Raw genomic sequence first — 18,401 nt, 5'->3', positions numbered from 1 at the left:
AGAACTCATTCTGCTCATCTAGTTGTTTTTCAATTCCTGAAATTGTTGATATGATTCGTTTTGTATTTCATTGAGTTTTTTCAGAAGTGCCATCCTGAATTCTGTCATTCATATTGCATATTTCTATGTCTGTAAGCTTATTTTTTGGAGATTTTTCTCTTTCTTTCTGAGATGCCTTGTCACCTTGGTTGTTCATGGTGTTTAATTGACTATTTCTTCTCCTAGGCATTAATGGAAGTGTGTTCTGCTTTTTTTTCTGGAAAGATTTATTATATAATAGTTGCTAGCACGTTGCAAAGGTGTTTTTCTTTTGGTTTCCAGTAGTTGGTGTCTAAGCCTCTTGGATCTCTGCTTCATATAAAATCTTATTAATGTCTTTTTGCTCCCTATAGATGTTTAATCATGCTTGCTACCCTCAGTCTCAGTTCCTGTCAGTGTTATCAACAGTTTCGGTATCATTTGCTCAGATTCCCCAGGGGTTCCACAGCATTCAGTCTCAGAGGTATGCGGGAAGGGCCCTCTGGGTTGGGGAAGGGGGCTGAGGTTCAGCCTAAGTTTTGCAGCTGTGGCTGGTAAAAATCAACTGTTGTTTCTCTGCTGTCTCTGCTTTTCTGCTGTCCCAGTTTCTCTACCTTCTGCCCTATTGACTGGGCACTGCTGCTGGCTGCACGTAGCTCACAGCACTGCCAGGCATGGCAGTTCAGGGAAGTCACTACACCTTGTTTCCTCCCCTTCCTCCTACAGGGAGCTCCGCCTGCAAGAGGCACCTTCTTTGTTTCTCCCAGTCCACCGCCCGACACCCGGGGTTCTGACCTGTGTTGCGGAGACATTTAGGAAGAAGAGTCGGAGTCTGGAAATGCTTTTACTAACATGGATAAGGGAGAGGAGGAATGGCAAGGAATGGCAATGCTAGCATCCCTCACCCATTTCCATGGCTTTTTATTCTCCCTAATAAAGCTGGCTTTGCCAAACATCATTAGTTACTATCAGGTTAGCAATTATAAACTACAGCCAATTCCCAGACTCAGCCTCAGGCCCACGACTGTGTTATCAGCTATTTCTTCTCCGGTAACTTTTTCCCATCCTTGACCCTAGAGCAAGAATTCCCAGAATAGGTCAGGCGTGTGCGCCCTCCCTGCAATGTGTTCTTATCTGTAAGTCCACATTTGCTTTTGATGACCTTGTTGCTCCAAGCACCAGGCATCCCACCAAGACTGCAGGAGTTTCTCACAACAGACCTGTGGTAGCTCTTATGCACAGATCCCATGCTCAGCCATGCTGGTGTGCAGTTTGGGTGTTTTTGCTGAGTTTTAGATGTTTGGCTTATTGTTTTTTCAAGGGGAGTGATCTGGAGACATCTCTCACTCCACCATGTTTAATCCAATCTCCAAACATTCATTTTTGAGGGAAGTCCATTAAGATTTGCAAATGTCAATTCAATTTCTTTATAATCATACTTTGTCCACATTTTCAGTTATTTTTTAAAAATTGTTTTTTCGAGATAAATTCATGTGCCATTATATTTGCCCTTTTAAAATATACTGTTCAGTAGTTTTTATTATAGTCACAACATTATGCAACCTACACCACTAACCCCAGAACATTTTCATCACCAAAAATGATAATCCTTTTAAATATGTTGCCATTTTAATCTCATCCACAGTTCTGTCATCCATACTTCTCCACCCTAATTCCAAGTTTATCTTTTTTGGGGTCAAAATTTGTTTTAGATTTACTTTTCACTTATTTCTGCATTTTATACCTAATAATGCCTTTCTCTACCCGTTTTTAGGTTTTTCACTTGTTTTAGCTGCTTGGGTTCTATATTGGTTTTATTAATGATCTCTGTAGTATTTTAATATATGCACACAAATTGGATTATAAAACTTCCAAGACGACTTTGCCTGCCACTCTCAGGTTTTTCGATTCTGTTCTATTTTCATTCACATTTAACCAAGGTGTGTATTAAAGATTTAGTTCCTTAACCCATATCGATCAAGAGGGGATGCCGAATTAATATTCAGAAATTTGATGGCTATCTTATTGTCATTCTGGTCAAATAATTTGGCCTGTACATTTTTTTTTTGCTTGGAGAGGGGGAACTACTTCTTGACAGCTGTGCTGCTTTCAACTACCCATCGTTACAACCACAGGGTTGCAGACTGGTATTAATCTTCATGCAGCATAAAAGATGAAGTCTGAATGAAGACTACCCACACATACTTTTTCTTTTCCTTTTAAAATTCCATGCTGAACAATGAGTGATGGGAAAAGCTTTCCTAAACTCATTACATGCATTTTTCTCATTATGAATTCTTTGATTTAGACAAAGGTAAACATGATTAGAATCTTTTCCACAAATAATAATGAAATTAACTACAAAAATGGGTATATCAATAATAGTAAACAATTTTTACTAAGTATTTATTATGTGATAGGAATAGTTCTAATAGTTTAAATGCATTCATTCACTGAATTGTCACAACAAACCAATACATAGAGCATAATTATATTTACTAATACATATGAAATAAAATGCCACTAACATCTATAAGTAAAAAGTAAAAAATATCTGGAAGGATAAACAACACTTTGATAACAATGGTTAACTACCTTTCTAGTATGAGATTGGGGTTAGGGTTGATGAAAAGGAACAAAATAGTTTACAAGGAGAAAAGGTGAATAATTTCAGCAATTAAAATACATGTTTTAAAAGAAAAAACAAGCATCCAAAGATACATTTTGGATCGTATTAATCAAGGCATATTTTATAACTGCAAACATTTAGATGCAGCCATAACATGAATAATAAAATCATTTTAAAAAGTTATGTCAGTTAAAAAAAAATCTATATTTAATGAAATGCCAATCATTTTTGGCATGGTAAAAGCAGGTGAAGGTACAATATGCATATCATGACTACACTTTCTTTAAAGATAGAGTCTGGTAGGATTTATTCTACCAAATTAAGAGTTGTCATCTATAGTTGGTATGATTACAATTAATATGAGCTTTTCAGTTTCTGACTTGTTTTATAATAAGAAAATATATGTTTGTAAAAAAAGAACACCAACTTCAAAAACAAAGTTATAATTCTACAAGGAATTAAAAAACACAAAGTCACATAATTTAAAGTGTGATATTGGCTTAAGCACAAATATATAGATCAGAGAAGAAAAGTAGCCCTGAAATACAAGCAAATATAAGCAAGAATATAATGTTTTCACCTCAAAGGTAGAACAAAATAATGGAGAAGGAAAGAATTACTGAACAACTGCCATTAATACAATATTGGGGAGGCGAGGTGAGGAGGATGTCAATTTAGAATATGAATTCATAACAGAGAAATACATTTAGATTAAAAATATATGTAAAATAAAAAGAGAAAGAGTAATTATCAAACATGATTTTTTTGTTTAAAGTATTAGGAAGGTTACAAGAGTCTTAACTTTTATTATTCATCAGTATGAACTCCCTGATGACGAATGAGATCTGAGCCACTACTAAATGCCTTCCCACATTCCTTACAGTTATAGGGCTTTTCGCCGGTATGAATTCTCAGGTGTCGAGTAAGGTTTGAGCATTTATTAAAGGCCTTTCCACATTCATTACATTCATATGGCTTTTCATCTGTATGAATTCTCTGATGTTGAAAAAGTTGTGAGTTCTGAGTAAAGGCTTTTCCACATTCAAGACATTCAAAGGGTTTCTCACCAGCATGAATTCTCTGATGTTGACGAAGCTGTGAGCTTTGAGTAAAAGCCTTCCCACATTCCTTACAATCATATGGTTTCTCCCCAGTGTGAATTCTCTGATGATTAGTAAGTGCTGAACCACTACTAAAGGCTTTCCCACATTCCTTGCACTCATAGGGTTTCTCACCAGTATGAATTCTGTGATGCTGAACAAGCTTTGAGCTCTGAGTAAAGGCTTTGCCACATTCCTTACATTCATAGGGTTTCTCGCCTGTATGAATTCTGGCATGTTGAAAAAGTTGTGAGCTCTTAGTAAAGGCTTTCCCACATACTTTACATTCATAGGGTTTTTCACCAGTGTGAATTCTCTGATGGTCAATAAGATTTGAGCAATAACTAAAGGCCTTCCCACATTCTTTACATTCATAGGGTTTCTTACCAGTATGAATTCTCTGATGTTGAGAAAGGTATGAACTACAACTGAAGGCCTTTCCACATTCATTACATTCAAAGGGTTTTTCACCAGTATGAATTTTCAGATGCCGAGTAACATGTGAGCCACAACTAAAGAATTTCCCACACTCCTTACATTCATAAGATTTTTCACTAATATGAATTCTTTGATGTTGAATAAATTGTGAATTCTGACTAAAGACTTTTCCACATTTCTTACACTCATAGGGTTTATCTTCATTATTAATTATTTGATGTAGAGTAAGGAATGTCTGTTGAATAAAAGTGGGCATGTATCCGTGAGTGAATATTTCTTGGCTGAAATGCTCGTTTTGATATCCCAGTTGTCTTTCAAAGTGGCTTCTGTATTCCAAAACGTCTCTGAAATTGGAGTACTCCAGGCCATACATTGTAAGTCCCATTACCTCCCTCTGGCATGATTCTAATTCATAAACTTCCTTCTTTAGAGATAATAACTTGGTTTCACACATTGACTCCAGATCTGAAAGAAAATAAAATGGTAAATATTCTCCCCCTCCATTTGTAAAAAGTTAAACTTTTATAATAGAAATGGAAAAATTAAGTAAATATATGGTAGTAAATGACATACAGTTCTCAAGTATATCTGTTTAATCTGAAAAATGGACAAAAAATGCATAGAAATTAATGAGATACCGCCATGTGCCCCATGGTGATGCATCAGTTGATTACAGACCACATATGCAATGGTGGTCCCACAAGATTATAATGGAACTGAAAAATTATTATTGTCTTGTGACATCCTAGCTGTCTTAAAGTTGTATTGTAATGCATTACTCACATGTCTGTGATGATGCTAGTGTAAACAAACCCACTGCATTGCCAGTTGTATAAAAGTATAGGACATACAATTACAGTAGTAGGCTATGCTATCTGGGTTTATGTAAGTACACAAATGATATTTGCACAATGATGAAATCACCTAATGATGCGTTATTCAGAACAACTTATCCCTGTTGTTAAACAGTGTATGACTGTATAACACAAGAAGTGGAAGGAAGCAACTATAGAAATAGGAAACCACAATCATTCTCAAATATTGATGAGGTTCAGAATCATCTGGAAAGACTAGTAAATATACAATGCTTGAGTAGTGAAAAAATGACTAGTTCTACATACATCTATATAAGCATGAGAGAAAGTGTATGACCATACTCTATTACAAAAAGTGAATAATTTTCTGACCCTATTTAAGGCCTCCTAGGAGGAATAATTCCATATAGGGAAGATTCTTGGTCTGTGATATAATAAGAAAATAAATTTGGTCTTAAGCTCTGGTTCTAGCACAGAGCTTTGAAAACTCAGAATTTCCCAAGTGATAGGAGTGTTTCCATTATACTAATAAGTTCACCCATAGTGGATCCCTAGATAGCTTTGAAATGGGGTCTGGTTACCAGAAAGACCAAGCATATGATTAAAGCATTGGAACTTTCAGCTACTTGATCTCTGAGGAAGGGAGAGGCACCAGAGATTGAGTGGCCAATGATTTAATCAATCATGCCAGTGTAATTAAACCACAATAAAAACCGGACACCAACGCTCAGTGGTTGGTGAACACACTGATGCCAACAGGGTGACCCATTTTAACTCTACAGAGAGAGGATATGGAACCTCTACATCTGGAAGCCTACCAGACCTTGCCCTAATTAATATGTACTCTTTATAATAAAACTGGAATTGTAAATATAGAGCTTTCCTGAGTTCTGTGAGCCCTTCCAGCAAATTACTGAACCTGCAGGGATCATGGAAATCTCCAACTTTATAGCTAGTTGGTTAGAAGTATGGGGGATCTGAGGAACCCCTAAGACTTGCAGCTGGCATCTGAAGTGATAGCAGTCTTACAGGACTTTGCTGTTAACCTGCAGGATCTATACTAATATCAGAATTAAACCGCAGCACACCCAGTTGGGGTGGAAACAGAATAGGTTCCATAATAAAGGATATATTGGATGAAATTTGAAAGAGATTACAGAGGGTAAGCCACATGTGGGAATAACCCGAGATAAGTCTAAGGTATTTAACTAATTTTATGTCAGTGGCAGATAGGGAAGACTCAGAATATGTTATGTGCTGGGGATGTAGTGAAAATATTATTCACCATGGAATTTTGTGATGCTGATCTTAGGAGGAAAGACTTGCTCATGTACTTACTAGTGCAATGACTGAGAGGGGTGGCAGCTAGAGTTTAAGGCAGACAAAAAGAAAATAAGACAGTGCAAAATACTGCAATGGAAAGATAACAGGAACCAGAAGGAGACTGATGAGCTGAGTCCCAACTCTGACAGTTACTATGTTCCTAGGCAATTATTTAACTTTTCTAAATACCCATTTCTTTATCTATAAAAGGGAGATAAGCCTTAATTCATGATTATTGGAAAGGTGAGGAAAAATGTATGTAATTATCTTTGAATAAAGCATTAAGTATTTAATAGGTATTATTATTAAAGAATTTCTTACCAAAATTAGGGATTTTAAGCAAATTAAATGATTTGAAGACATCAAAATGAAGCCTATTAGAACATCTCCAGACAGAAACAAGGAATACATTCCAGCATAATCTTTTTTCTCCTACCTTTATGTGGTCTTTCGGCAATTTTCATCTAGTTAAGCTCCTAACTTTTAAAACTGTCCTCTTCTATCTTCACTGTCAATGCTCTCTTCCAAGCAGGAATCATCTCTTAGACCACTGAAGTAGCCTCCTATCCAAGTCGCCCCACCAAGTTTTACACTCTTTAATCTACTCTGGGACCAATGACACTTGACCTGGTCTCCCACTAATCAAAGTCCATACTTCTCATAATCAGCAGGAAAGGCTGAATAATGTGGTTCCTACCTGTCTCTCAACTCATTCCACTCTCATTTGCTCATGGGGTGCAACAATATGGGCTTTCTTTCAATTCTCCAAACATACCAAGATTTTCCCTCCTAGAAGGGCCTTTGCAGGGGTTCTTCCCTCTGCCTAAAGTTTTCTTATTTATTACTATATTAAATAGTAAGGCCTAGCAGTGAGCCCAGTACTACAGTAATTATGAAATGGTGATAAGCAAAAATGATGTTTCAATATTTTGATTTCCATTTATATCAAAGTCACAGAACTAATACTATGGTTTGTTTTATACACCATAATTGGAAGAAAAACTAAATTTTAATCAGAGGTTACTAAATATAAAGATGCATTTTTTTCTTCTCATCCAAGTTCACAGAATCTCTAAATTCTATCCAAAGGAATCCAAATTTGCAGCCTCTGAGTTAAGAGTGATCCTTTAAAAACATGATGTCACTTCTCCACTCAAATCATATCATTCTGAATAAAATGAGAGGGGTGGCAGCTACATTATTCAGAATAGAATTCAAATCCCATGCCTAGGCCCACAAAATCCAGAACTATCTGCAGGTATACCCTCTCACTCACCTGTACCTAACACAAACACACATATATGCACTACTTTGCTGATCTCCTTTCACATAATTCCCTCTTTGTTCATTCTGCTCCAGCCACAATGGTATGAGCCAAAAAGCTCCTAACTCAAGGACTTTGTTCTTCCTGTTCCTTTTGCCTGAATCTCTTTTAAAAAATATTAACATTACTTGTTCCCTCACTTCCCTCAGGTCTTGATTAAAATATCACCTCATCAGAGAGGCCTCTCGTCTCTCTCATACCACTTATCAGCATCTGACATTATACATATCTATTCCTTCTCTATCACCTTCTAGAATATAAGCTCCAGAAGAGGAGAGCTGTGAAAGTTTTAATACTATCATCCCAGCACTTGGATCAATGCTTAGTACATACTTATGCTCAATAAGTACTCTTCTGGTTCTCTTCCTCTATCTCAAATCTCTTCTCTGCCACCTCCTCCCACAATGTGGGCACAGATTTTTCTGTTTTTCCCAACATTGTCTTTATAGATGGTGACTACAGTTACTTTCAAGGCTCCATCTACTATTTCAGTATGGAATTTCAGTATGGATTAATTCCACTTCTGCATATTTAGCCCTGACTTTCTGCTAAGCTCCCTGGCTGGATCTTTTACTAGATTCTACTTTATAAGAGTTGTTTATGGCTATATTTTAGTACCATTTTTTTTGACTCCGAGTTCTTAATAGCTGCTATCATTAGCAAACTGCAGCAAATGGCAGACTCCCTTGCACAAATTAGGAAATCAAGAATGTTGGATACAAGAAAAATGCACAACCAATTAATAAAAAAGTCACTGGCCAGTGGCTATAACAAAGGCCATTACTTGGAGGGAAGGAGCAGTGCAGATACACACATGCATGCATGCATACACTCACATGTATACTGTTTTGGTGGTACTAGTAGAAAACGTTTAGATGAGTCTAAGAGGAAGAAAAGCTAGCAGGAAACTGAGTTAAATATGAGTACAAGTTTTCTTTAGAGGGGAAGTGAAGGTTACCTTCTACTTGAAATTTAACAGTATGTTAGAGAAGAGTAATAGAGTAGCGAGGGAAGGAATGTAACAAGTAATTTGTAAACTCATGCTAATAGGACTTTCCCACAGGATTAGGGTTTTAATGGGGGTTTCCAAGGCAAGATCTCAATGATATTGTTTCTTCACTGATCAGCTGAATTATTCCCTGCAATGGCCTGCTTTGTCACTCACCTGAACACAGGCCTCTTGTCAGCTCTCTGCCAACCATCCAGGGCTCTTTCCCTTGTTCCAATAAGGAGATAACTTGAGGCTTAGGAATGTAAAGTCCTGCTCACAGGAAAAGATATGAAACATGATTATGCTGTGAATAAATCAGATCTAGAAATAAGACCCAGATCCTTGATGATCAAGGAAGAGATGCCACTACAGGAACAGTCAAAGAAAGGAGAAGCTTCAGCTGTAGCCAATTAGAGCTGCTCATTTCCCACTCTTCCTTTTCATTTCAGCTCCAACCTTTGATTTGAGAATAAGAAGCAGAAATTCAGCTGGTAACTCAAAAAGCAGCTGAGAAATTTACCATAGAAGATAAAGACATTCCAGAGAACTCTAAATGACTGGTACAGATGACCTTACCCATTGACACCAGATTGCTGTAGTTCTCCAACATCACATCTCTGTATAAATCCCTCTGAGCTGGATCCAGGCATTCCCACTCCTCCTGGGAGAAGTCTACAGCCACATCCCTGAACATCACAGATTCCTGAAACAATAAACATATATACACTTGTCTAATAAAATAAATACTTCAGAGACTATTATGCTTTTATTGTGGGGTAAAGCAAACCAGCAATTTTAATAGTATCGATGAGAACCAGAATCTTTGAATCTCAGAAATAGATAAAAAATAATCAGTTTACTTTATGTTAAAAACAAATTCCCGACTTGGTCTATTACAAAGGCCTAGACAGTAGGAATAAGCATTCTAGAGTGTAGTCTCTAAGCACCATATTCAAATAAAAGAAACTGAGATTCTTTGGGAAAAGAGATGATATCAAGATTGAATAAGAAATTCAAAAGATGAATTTTTAACATTCTGTTATAACAGAAAACAAGAGTGCTTTCAGGGAATTGGAATCAGGATAAAATGGCTTAAGAACCAAGCTGAAGAGCCTCCCACTAGCCAAAAATTGTATAATTCAGAGGATCAAATGTAATGAATGGATTGATCAGATCGAAAATGTTTAAATCCATGAGGTCATCAACAATAGTGAATAAAAAACTACTGGTCACTTTTGTAGAATTTTAAGAAAACAACTCATTATTTAAAAAACTGATATAAAAAGGGAAAGAATCAAACATTCTTTTCTATACAAACAGTCTTTGGTATAATCAAATAGTTGAAAATTTTTACATTACAGATAGTATTCCACCTAAAGAGGAATGATAGAACTAAAATATCATTTTGCAACTTTAATGAATTAATGAATCTAGATAATAATTGTCAATGGTGGCTAGGGAATAGGGAGCAGAAATTCCACTGCTTACAAAGAGAACCAGATATAATGTGCATCCTATTGATATTACACATTGCCATTTATGAAATATTCTACACATACACACTCAGCTGAATCAGATCAAGCTTCTAGACCTAACTACTAATTTTCAGGAAACACTTAAATGATACCACAGAGATGCAATCAATATATCCAAACAGTGAACAAATGAATCTGATTTTTTCTTTCTAACAACAACAAACTGCACAGGAAGAAAAGAGGTGGATGGGGTACCTACAAATAAGAGACCTGAGAAACATATCAATCAATTGCTGTGCACAGTCTTTATTTGGATTCTAATTCAAATAAATGATTTAAAAACTAGAGAATTATGGAAATTCGAATACTAGATATTGATACTAACAAATTATTTTTAACTTTTTTAGATGCAATATAGCATAATGGTTGTTTTTCAAAAATAATCCTTATCTTTTAGCAATACATAGTAATTTGTATTTATTTAAAAATTACTGTGTAGGAGTGAGGGTTGGGGAGTGCACAGAAGAAACAGGTATATAAATGAAATAAGATGAATCTGAGTTGATAATTATTGAAGCTGAATGATGAGGACATTATAGTTAATAAGACTACTTCTCTGTGCCTCGAATTTATTATAATAAAGTTTTTAAAAGTGGGAAGGTAGAGAATAGTTGCAATATAATATTTTCAAGGTCCTAATCATGTAATTTAAACAAAATTGAGTTGTAACTCTGTTGTGGGGAAAAGTAGCAGAGAGTGTGAGATAGCAAATCTAAATTCACCATATCTTAAAAAGAAATAATTGGAAAATATTTAAAAGTTGATTAATCATACATATATACAATGGAATATTACTCAGCCTTAAGAAGAGGTGAAATACTGCCATTTGTGACAGCACGATGGACCGCGAGATAACCATGCTAAGCGAAATAAGCCAGATAGAAAAAGTTGAAAACTATATGATATCACTTATATGTGGGATAGAAATCTAAAAGCTACAAACAGGACAAACAAACAGAGACTCATGGACATGAACAATAGACTCGTGGTTATCAGAGGGTAGGGAGGAGGAGGAAGGGAGGAGGAAGATGGGGTAAAAGAGGTCGTATATGTGGTAACAGAAAGAAATCTAACTATGGGTGAACACACAATGCAATATGCCTTACTGTTGAATTGTATGCCTGAAACTTACTGGATTTCGTTAACCAATGTCACCATAATAAAAATAAAAATTAAATTTTAAAAAATTGATTAATCAAGAAATATCAATATAGGAACATTAACTTAAAATATGTATGAATTCCACTGTAAGCTGCTAAAAGAGATGAGGGTGTCCGCCTTTATGGGTGTAGGATGAAGTGGTGGATCAGGGCCCTATTCTTAATACTCCTTGAATTTTTAACATGTAAAATTTTGACAAATACATTTTAAGAGTGATATTTCTGAAACAGCATGTGATCTAAGTTTCTCATAATCTCTAGTTCACTCTTTTGACATTGTTACAAGAAAACTTCTATTATTACAAATTCTTTAATAATTGATTTCCTGATGCAAGAATTTTCTACAATATAGAATTACTGGACAAGATTTAGAAGGTTCTTCTGAGCTCTGACAGTATGAAATGGCTGAACTCACTGTAATTATCCATCATCTCTATCTTTATTTCTGAGATAAAGAAAACTGTTGATTCATATCAAAATTCCTCATGACCCACACTTCCTGTTCAACCTCATAATGGACTCCTCTACTGAATGCCCTATGCAGATTTGCAGAGATCTGTCTGTATCAGCTATCAACCCCACGATCCTCCAAGCCTCATAAGCGAGGAGATCTTGCAATAATCTACCATCTCCCACCTTATCTTACTGGAGAATAGTGATCTATAGTGATACTCTTGGCTTTTCCATGTTTGTTCTCAGCTAATCAACTGGTATCTTTACCTGAAACAAATCACTGTCCAGAGAGGATGAGTTCATTCTACAAATCTACTCTTGTTTCCTTTTCATAGAATGCATTCCCTCTCCCTCATAGTGCCTGGCAGAGGTTTAAGAAAAGGGATACTCAATTATTTACTGAATGCAAATATTAATCCTAGGTCAAAAGAAGAGGGGAACTTAGGAATGATATAGGACTATCTGGCTAGAATAAGAAATGGGACAAGGATTCTGAAGGGAGCAATGATAGCCAGAAAGCCAGAAAGGAAAGTAAATGTTCACATGCCTCTTAAAAAAAATTTTTTTTTAACTCTTAAAAAGAACAATGTCAGGAAGGTAAGGAAAAAAATCATCTCACCTGAGCCATGACTTTCAGCATTGCAGATTATTAGTCCTCCTCAGAGCTGTTCTCCTGAAAAAGGATAGTGTTCTGAGAAGACAGGCCTGGGAAACCAAAGGAATGCTCTAGAAACCACATGGGCCTTAAAACTCTCAGACTGACAAGGTAAAACTACCTCTGCTTCTCTCAGTATTATGATGTAACTCTAGTTAGTGGAAGTATGGAATAAATCTTACTCCTTCCTCAACCCCAGAAACCCTTGACTTTAGCTGCAGCAAGATAGATCCTAGCTAGTAAATTCAAAGGAACACAGACTTAGATTCCCTTACTTTCATCCAAGCAACCCAGGTTCTTGCCTCAGCCAAGTGATTCAGGCGAGACCTTGTTCCATCTCAGTGATGTTGTTGCTTTGAACCCAAAACATAGCTGCTATGATTTGCCCTAAGCAGATCCCTCCTTTGCAGTCCTCAAGTCCCCAAGCCAGATTCACCCAAATGGTACCCTCTGATCACAGATAAAGGTTTCCTTAAGTCTTTTCACTTCCCAGTCCAAGAAAGTCAATCAACTTCCCCCATCAGACACCCATATTCACACTCACACAGCAGCATTCTCATTCTTGCTCCCTTGCCTTTATTTTGTAAAAAAATTTTAACTTTGCTTATGTGTTTTGCCATGAAAAAGTCAAAATGTCAACTTTCCTAGCTTTTGAGTAAGATCTTTCTTATACATATTTGTATAAACACTTTTCTACAACTTTAATGCTTACATTTGTTACACATAGTTTGTCAATTATTATTTTGTTTTGGCATAAGATTACTTATGAAAGACTATGATATGAGTATCAATTATAATTTTAGTTTTGTGAAAGAAATGAATTATAAATACTACTTAATTTTTCCTCCAGAGGGGGCTACTCTAAGATGTATCAAAGTCACATGTGAATAATATAATATTTCATGGGACTTAAAATGTGCCATTATTTTACATGCCACTTAAGAAAGAACCTATGTAAGATACAACTTGACTTCGGATATGTTGAAATGAGAAAAAAAAAAGTGAGCCTTAGAACAGGTGACTATAGAATATATTTTCCCTACTCATTTAAGTGCTGCTCATCATAGATGATACATGCTTGGAATTATTTGTAGCTCTATTTTGGTCCAGTGATCTGTTTATTCTTTTGACAATATCACATTCTCTACTTATTATAATTAAAAATGTTATAATGTCTTAATAAAATATCCCTCCACCACATACCTATTTGAATGGTCAAAATCCAGAACACCGACAACACCAAATGATGACAAATAGCAACAGGAACTCTCAATTAATGCAAAATGGTACAGCCACTTTGGAATACAGTTTGGAGGCTTCTTATAAAACTAAATATACTCTTACCATATGATCCAGTGATTGTGCTCCTTGGTAGTTACCCAAAGGAGCTGAGAAATTATATCACATAAAAATCTGTGTATAGATGTTAATAGCAACTTTTATAATTGCCAAAACTTGGAAAAAAACAAAATGCCCCTCAGTGAATGGTTAAGTCAACTATGGTACATCTAGACAATGAAATATTCAGTGTTAAAAAGAAAAACACTATGGAGCCATGAAAAGACGTTGTCAAGTGAAAGAAGCCAATATAAAAAGCTATATATTGTATGATTCCAACTATATGACATTATGGGAAAGGCATAAATATGGAAACAGTAAAAATATTAGTGGTTCCTAGGGGTTGACAGAGGAAGGGAGGAAAGAATATGTGAAACAGAGGATTTTTAGGACAGTAAAACTATTCTGTATGATACCATTACTTAGGAGAAGAATAAGTGAGCACAGTGGGAACTTCAACAAAGAGATGGAAAAAATAAAAAAGAACCAGTCAGAAATGAAAAATACAATAAATGAAATGAACAATACATTAAAGGGAATCAACAGCAGATTAGATGAAGCAGAGAATCAAATCAGTGATCTGGTAGGCAAGGTAGCAGAAAATAATCAGAACATCGAAAAGAAAAAATAATAACAAAAAATAAGATAGTTTAAGAGATCTCTGAGACAACATCAACTATAATGACATTCACATCATGGGGATACCAGAAATAGAAGAAAGCGAGGAAGGGATTAAAAACCCATTTGAAGAAATAATGACTGATAACTTCCTTAACTTTGTGAAGGAAATAGACAGACAAATCCAGAAAGCATGGAGAGTCCCAAAACAAGATAAACCCAAAGAGACCCACATCATAATTAAAATGCCAAAGGCTGAAGACAAAGAGAATCTTTTTTTTTTTTTTTTTACAGTAGAAAATAAAAGTTTTATTAGAAGGGAAAGTACACTTCCAGACGTGGAAGCAGGCCTGAGCGAGAGAAGAGTGGTTCAAAAGGCCAAGAGACTCTTAAAAGCACCAAAAGGAAGGCAGTTAGTTAACTACAAGGGAGTTCGCGAGACTGTCAGCTGATGTCTCAACAGAAACTTAGCAGGCTAGAAAGGATTATTCAAAATAGTGAAAAGAAAGGACTTACAACCAAGATTACCAAGCAAGGCTATCATTTAGAAAAGAAGAAGATAAGAGTTTCCCAGACAAAAAGCTAAAGGAGTTATCTCCACCAAAGCAGTATTACAAGAAATGTTAAAGGGACTTCTTTAAGTAAGTAAGATTAAAAATACGAATGAGAAAATATAGGAAAGAAAAAAATTCTCACTGAATAAAAGCAAACACTTAATAAAAGCAGTGGATCGACCAACTGTAAAGCTAGTGCAAAGGTTAAAAGATAAAAGATCATGTGTAACTACAACCATAAATTAAGGAATACAAACCGATGCAAACAAAAGGAGTAAAAATAAATGACAAAAACATAAATGTGGAGGGGGCAAGTTAATATTGTGGTGATTTTAGAATGTGTTCAAAAGTAAGAGACCATCAACCTAAAACAGATGGCTATAAATGTAGTTTGGTGTGTGTGTGTATGAATATATATATTCATACTACATTATATATTCATTATATATTCATACTACATTATATATTATATATTATATATGAATATAATGAATATATAATGTTCACCAAACTACATTATATATTCATACACACACACACACACACACACACACACACAGAAGCACATGGTAACCACAAACCAAATATCTACCAGTGATATAGAAGAAATAAAGAAAAAGGAATTTAAACACAACACTATAGAAAATCAACATACAAGAGAACCAGAGAAAAAAGGGACAGAGAACTACAAAATAATAAGAAAACAATTAATAAAATGGCAATCACTACATACCCATTGATAATTACTTTAAATGTAAATGTACTGAATGCTCAACTCAAAGACACAGGGTGGCTGAATAGAAAAAAAACAAGACATATACATACATATGCTCCCTACAAGAGACCCAATTCAGAATGAAAGACACACACAGTAATGGGATGCAAAAAGATACTTCATATGAATGTAAACAAACAAAAAAGGTGGGTAGTGATACTTTGACCAAACAAAATATACTAACACAAGCGCTATAAGTAGATGGGCATCTCAAAATGATAAAAAGATCAATCTAATAAAAGGATATAACTCTTGTAAACATCTATGCACCCAACAAAGGAACAGCTAAATATATAAAGCAAATATTAAGAGAAGTAAAGGGAGAGATAGACAGTAATAGTTATAGTAGGGGACTTTAACATCCTATTGACATCAGTGGATAAATCATCCTAACAGAGTATCAACAAGTATTGTTGGCCTTAAATGACTCATTAAACCAGATAGTCTTAATTTGTATGTTTAGAACATTTTAACCCAAAGCAGCAGAATATACCTTCTTTTCAGGTAAAAATGGAACATTTTCCAGGATCAACCATACATGCTAGGCCAGAAAACAAGTCTCAATAAATTTAAGAAGGCTGAAATCATATTAAGCATCTTCTCCAATCACAATGGTATAAAACTAGAAATCAATTACAAGAAGAAAACTGAACACCACGAACATGTGGAAGCTAAATAACATGCTACTAAACAATGAACAGATTAACAACAAAAGCAAGGAAGAAATCCAAAGATATCTTGAGATAAATAAAAATAAAACAATGATGACCCCAAATCGGTGAGACACAGCCAAAGCAGTTCTAAAAGGGAAATTCATTGCAATACAGGCCTACCACAAAAAACCCCTCAAACAATCTAACCCTACACCTAAAGGAACTAGAAAAAGAAAAACAAAGCCCACAATGAGTAGCAGGAAGGAAATAAAGATCAGATCAAAAGTAAAAGAGTCTAAAAAAACAGAAAAGATCAATGAAAGCAAGATCTGGTTCCATGAAAAGGTTAACAAAATTGTTATTAAACCTTAAGCCAAACTCATTAAGAAAACGGGAGAGATGGCCCAAACAAATAAAATCAGAAACAAAAAATAGAGAAGAGGCAACCAAACCCATAGAAATACAAAGGTTATAAGAAAACACTACAAATAATTAATTACATGCCAACTAATTGCACAACATAGAAGAAATGGGTAAATTCCTAGAAACATACAGTCTTCTAAGACCGAATCAGGAAGAAACAGAAAATCTAAACACAGTTGGTAACTGCTAATGAAATTGAACCAGTTATTAAAAAACAAAAACAAAAACAAAACTTAAAAAGTTAGGGACCAGACGGTTTCAAATACTCAAAAAAGAATTAACACCTATCTTTCTCAAACTCTTCCAAAAAACTAGAGGAGGGAAGGCTCCCAACTCATTTTATGAAGCCATCAATTACCCTGATATCAAACCAAAGATATTACAGGCCAATATCAGTGATGAGCATAAATGTAAAAATCCTTAACAAAATATTACCAAACCAAATTCAGAGAACTAGAACAAATAATCCTAAAATTTATATGGGACCACAGAAGACCCTGAATAGCCAAAGAAATATTGAGAAAGATGAATAACTTTGGAGGTATCATGCTACTTGGTATCAAACTATACTACAAGGCTACAGTAATCAAAACAGCATGGTACTGGGATAAAACAGACACATAGATAAATGGAAGAAAACAGAGAGCCCAGAAATCAACCCACGCCAGTGTCCTCAATTAATTTACAACAAAGGAGGCAAAAATATACAATGGGTTAAAGACAGTCTCTTTAGTTAATAGTGTTGGGAAAACTGAACAGATACATGCAAAAAGTAAAACTAGACCACTTTTTTATTCCATATACAAGAAGAAACTCTAAATAATTTAAAGAGTTTAATACAAAGCCCCAAATAAATATTCTTAAAAGAAAACATAGGCAGTAAACTCTCTGACATAATTTTTAGCAATTTTTTTTGTATATGTCTCCTTGGGCAAGGGAAACAAAAGATAAAATAAATGAGACTACATCAAACTAAAAATTTCTTGTACAGTGAAGGAAACCATCAACAAAACAAAAAGACAACCTACTGAACAGAAGATATTCCAATTATACATCTGATAAGATAAAACTCAAAATATAGAAGGAACACATACAAATTAACATAAAAAAATCCAATTAAAAATGGGCAGAGGACCTGAAAAGATACTTCTTCAAAGAGGACATACAGATGGCCCTTAGACATATGAAAAGATGCACAATACCACAAATTAGGGAAATTCAAATTAAAACTACAATAATATGTCACCTCACACTTGTAAGAATGGCTATCAACAATAAATTAAAAAACAACAAATGGTGGTGAGGATGTGGAGAAAACAGTACCCTCGTGCACTGTTGGTGAGGCTACAAATCAGTCCAGCCACTATGAAAAAGTTTGGAAGTTCTTCAGAAAATTAAAAATAGAAACGACTTTATTTGCAGCAATCCAAAGAAAACCAAAACAGTAATTCAAAAAGTATATGCACCCCTATGTTCACTGCAGTGCTATTTACAATAGCCAAGTAATGAAAGCCTACTGCCCTTCAGTAGACAATAAGATAAAGAAGTAGTGGTACATATATACAATGGAATATTATTCAGCCATAAAAAAGGAAATCT

The 18,401-nt window shown here is 35.1% G+C and overlaps 1 protein-coding gene across 1 annotated transcript in view; it reads right to left on the bottom strand.

Moving 5' to 3' along the window:
• The window catches only part of ZNF527 (zinc finger protein 527), a 64,974-nt gene that overhangs the window by 37,985 nt on the left and 8,588 nt on the right, over positions 1 to 18,401 (bottom strand). The window contains exons 3-5 of the mRNA XM_016133293.2: positions 9,215 to 9,341; positions 8,813 to 8,908; positions 3,457 to 4,650 (exon numbers count right to left, since the gene is read on the bottom strand). Of these exons, the coding sequence (XP_015988779.2) occupies positions 3,457 to 4,650; positions 8,813 to 8,908; positions 9,215 to 9,341 (1,417 nt within the window). The remainder of the gene's footprint in view (positions 1 to 3,456; positions 4,651 to 8,812; positions 8,909 to 9,214; positions 9,342 to 18,401) is intronic.

This window comes from Rousettus aegyptiacus, unplaced genomic scaffold (assembly GCF_014176215.1).
Source record: "Rousettus aegyptiacus isolate mRouAeg1 unplaced genomic scaffold, mRouAeg1.p scaffold_m13_p_14, whole genome shotgun sequence".
NCBI lineage: Eukaryota > Metazoa > Chordata > Mammalia > Chiroptera > Pteropodidae > Rousettus > Rousettus aegyptiacus.
Note: the sequence above shows the minus strand (reverse complement) of the source record. Positions and strands in the feature narration are given on the sequence as shown.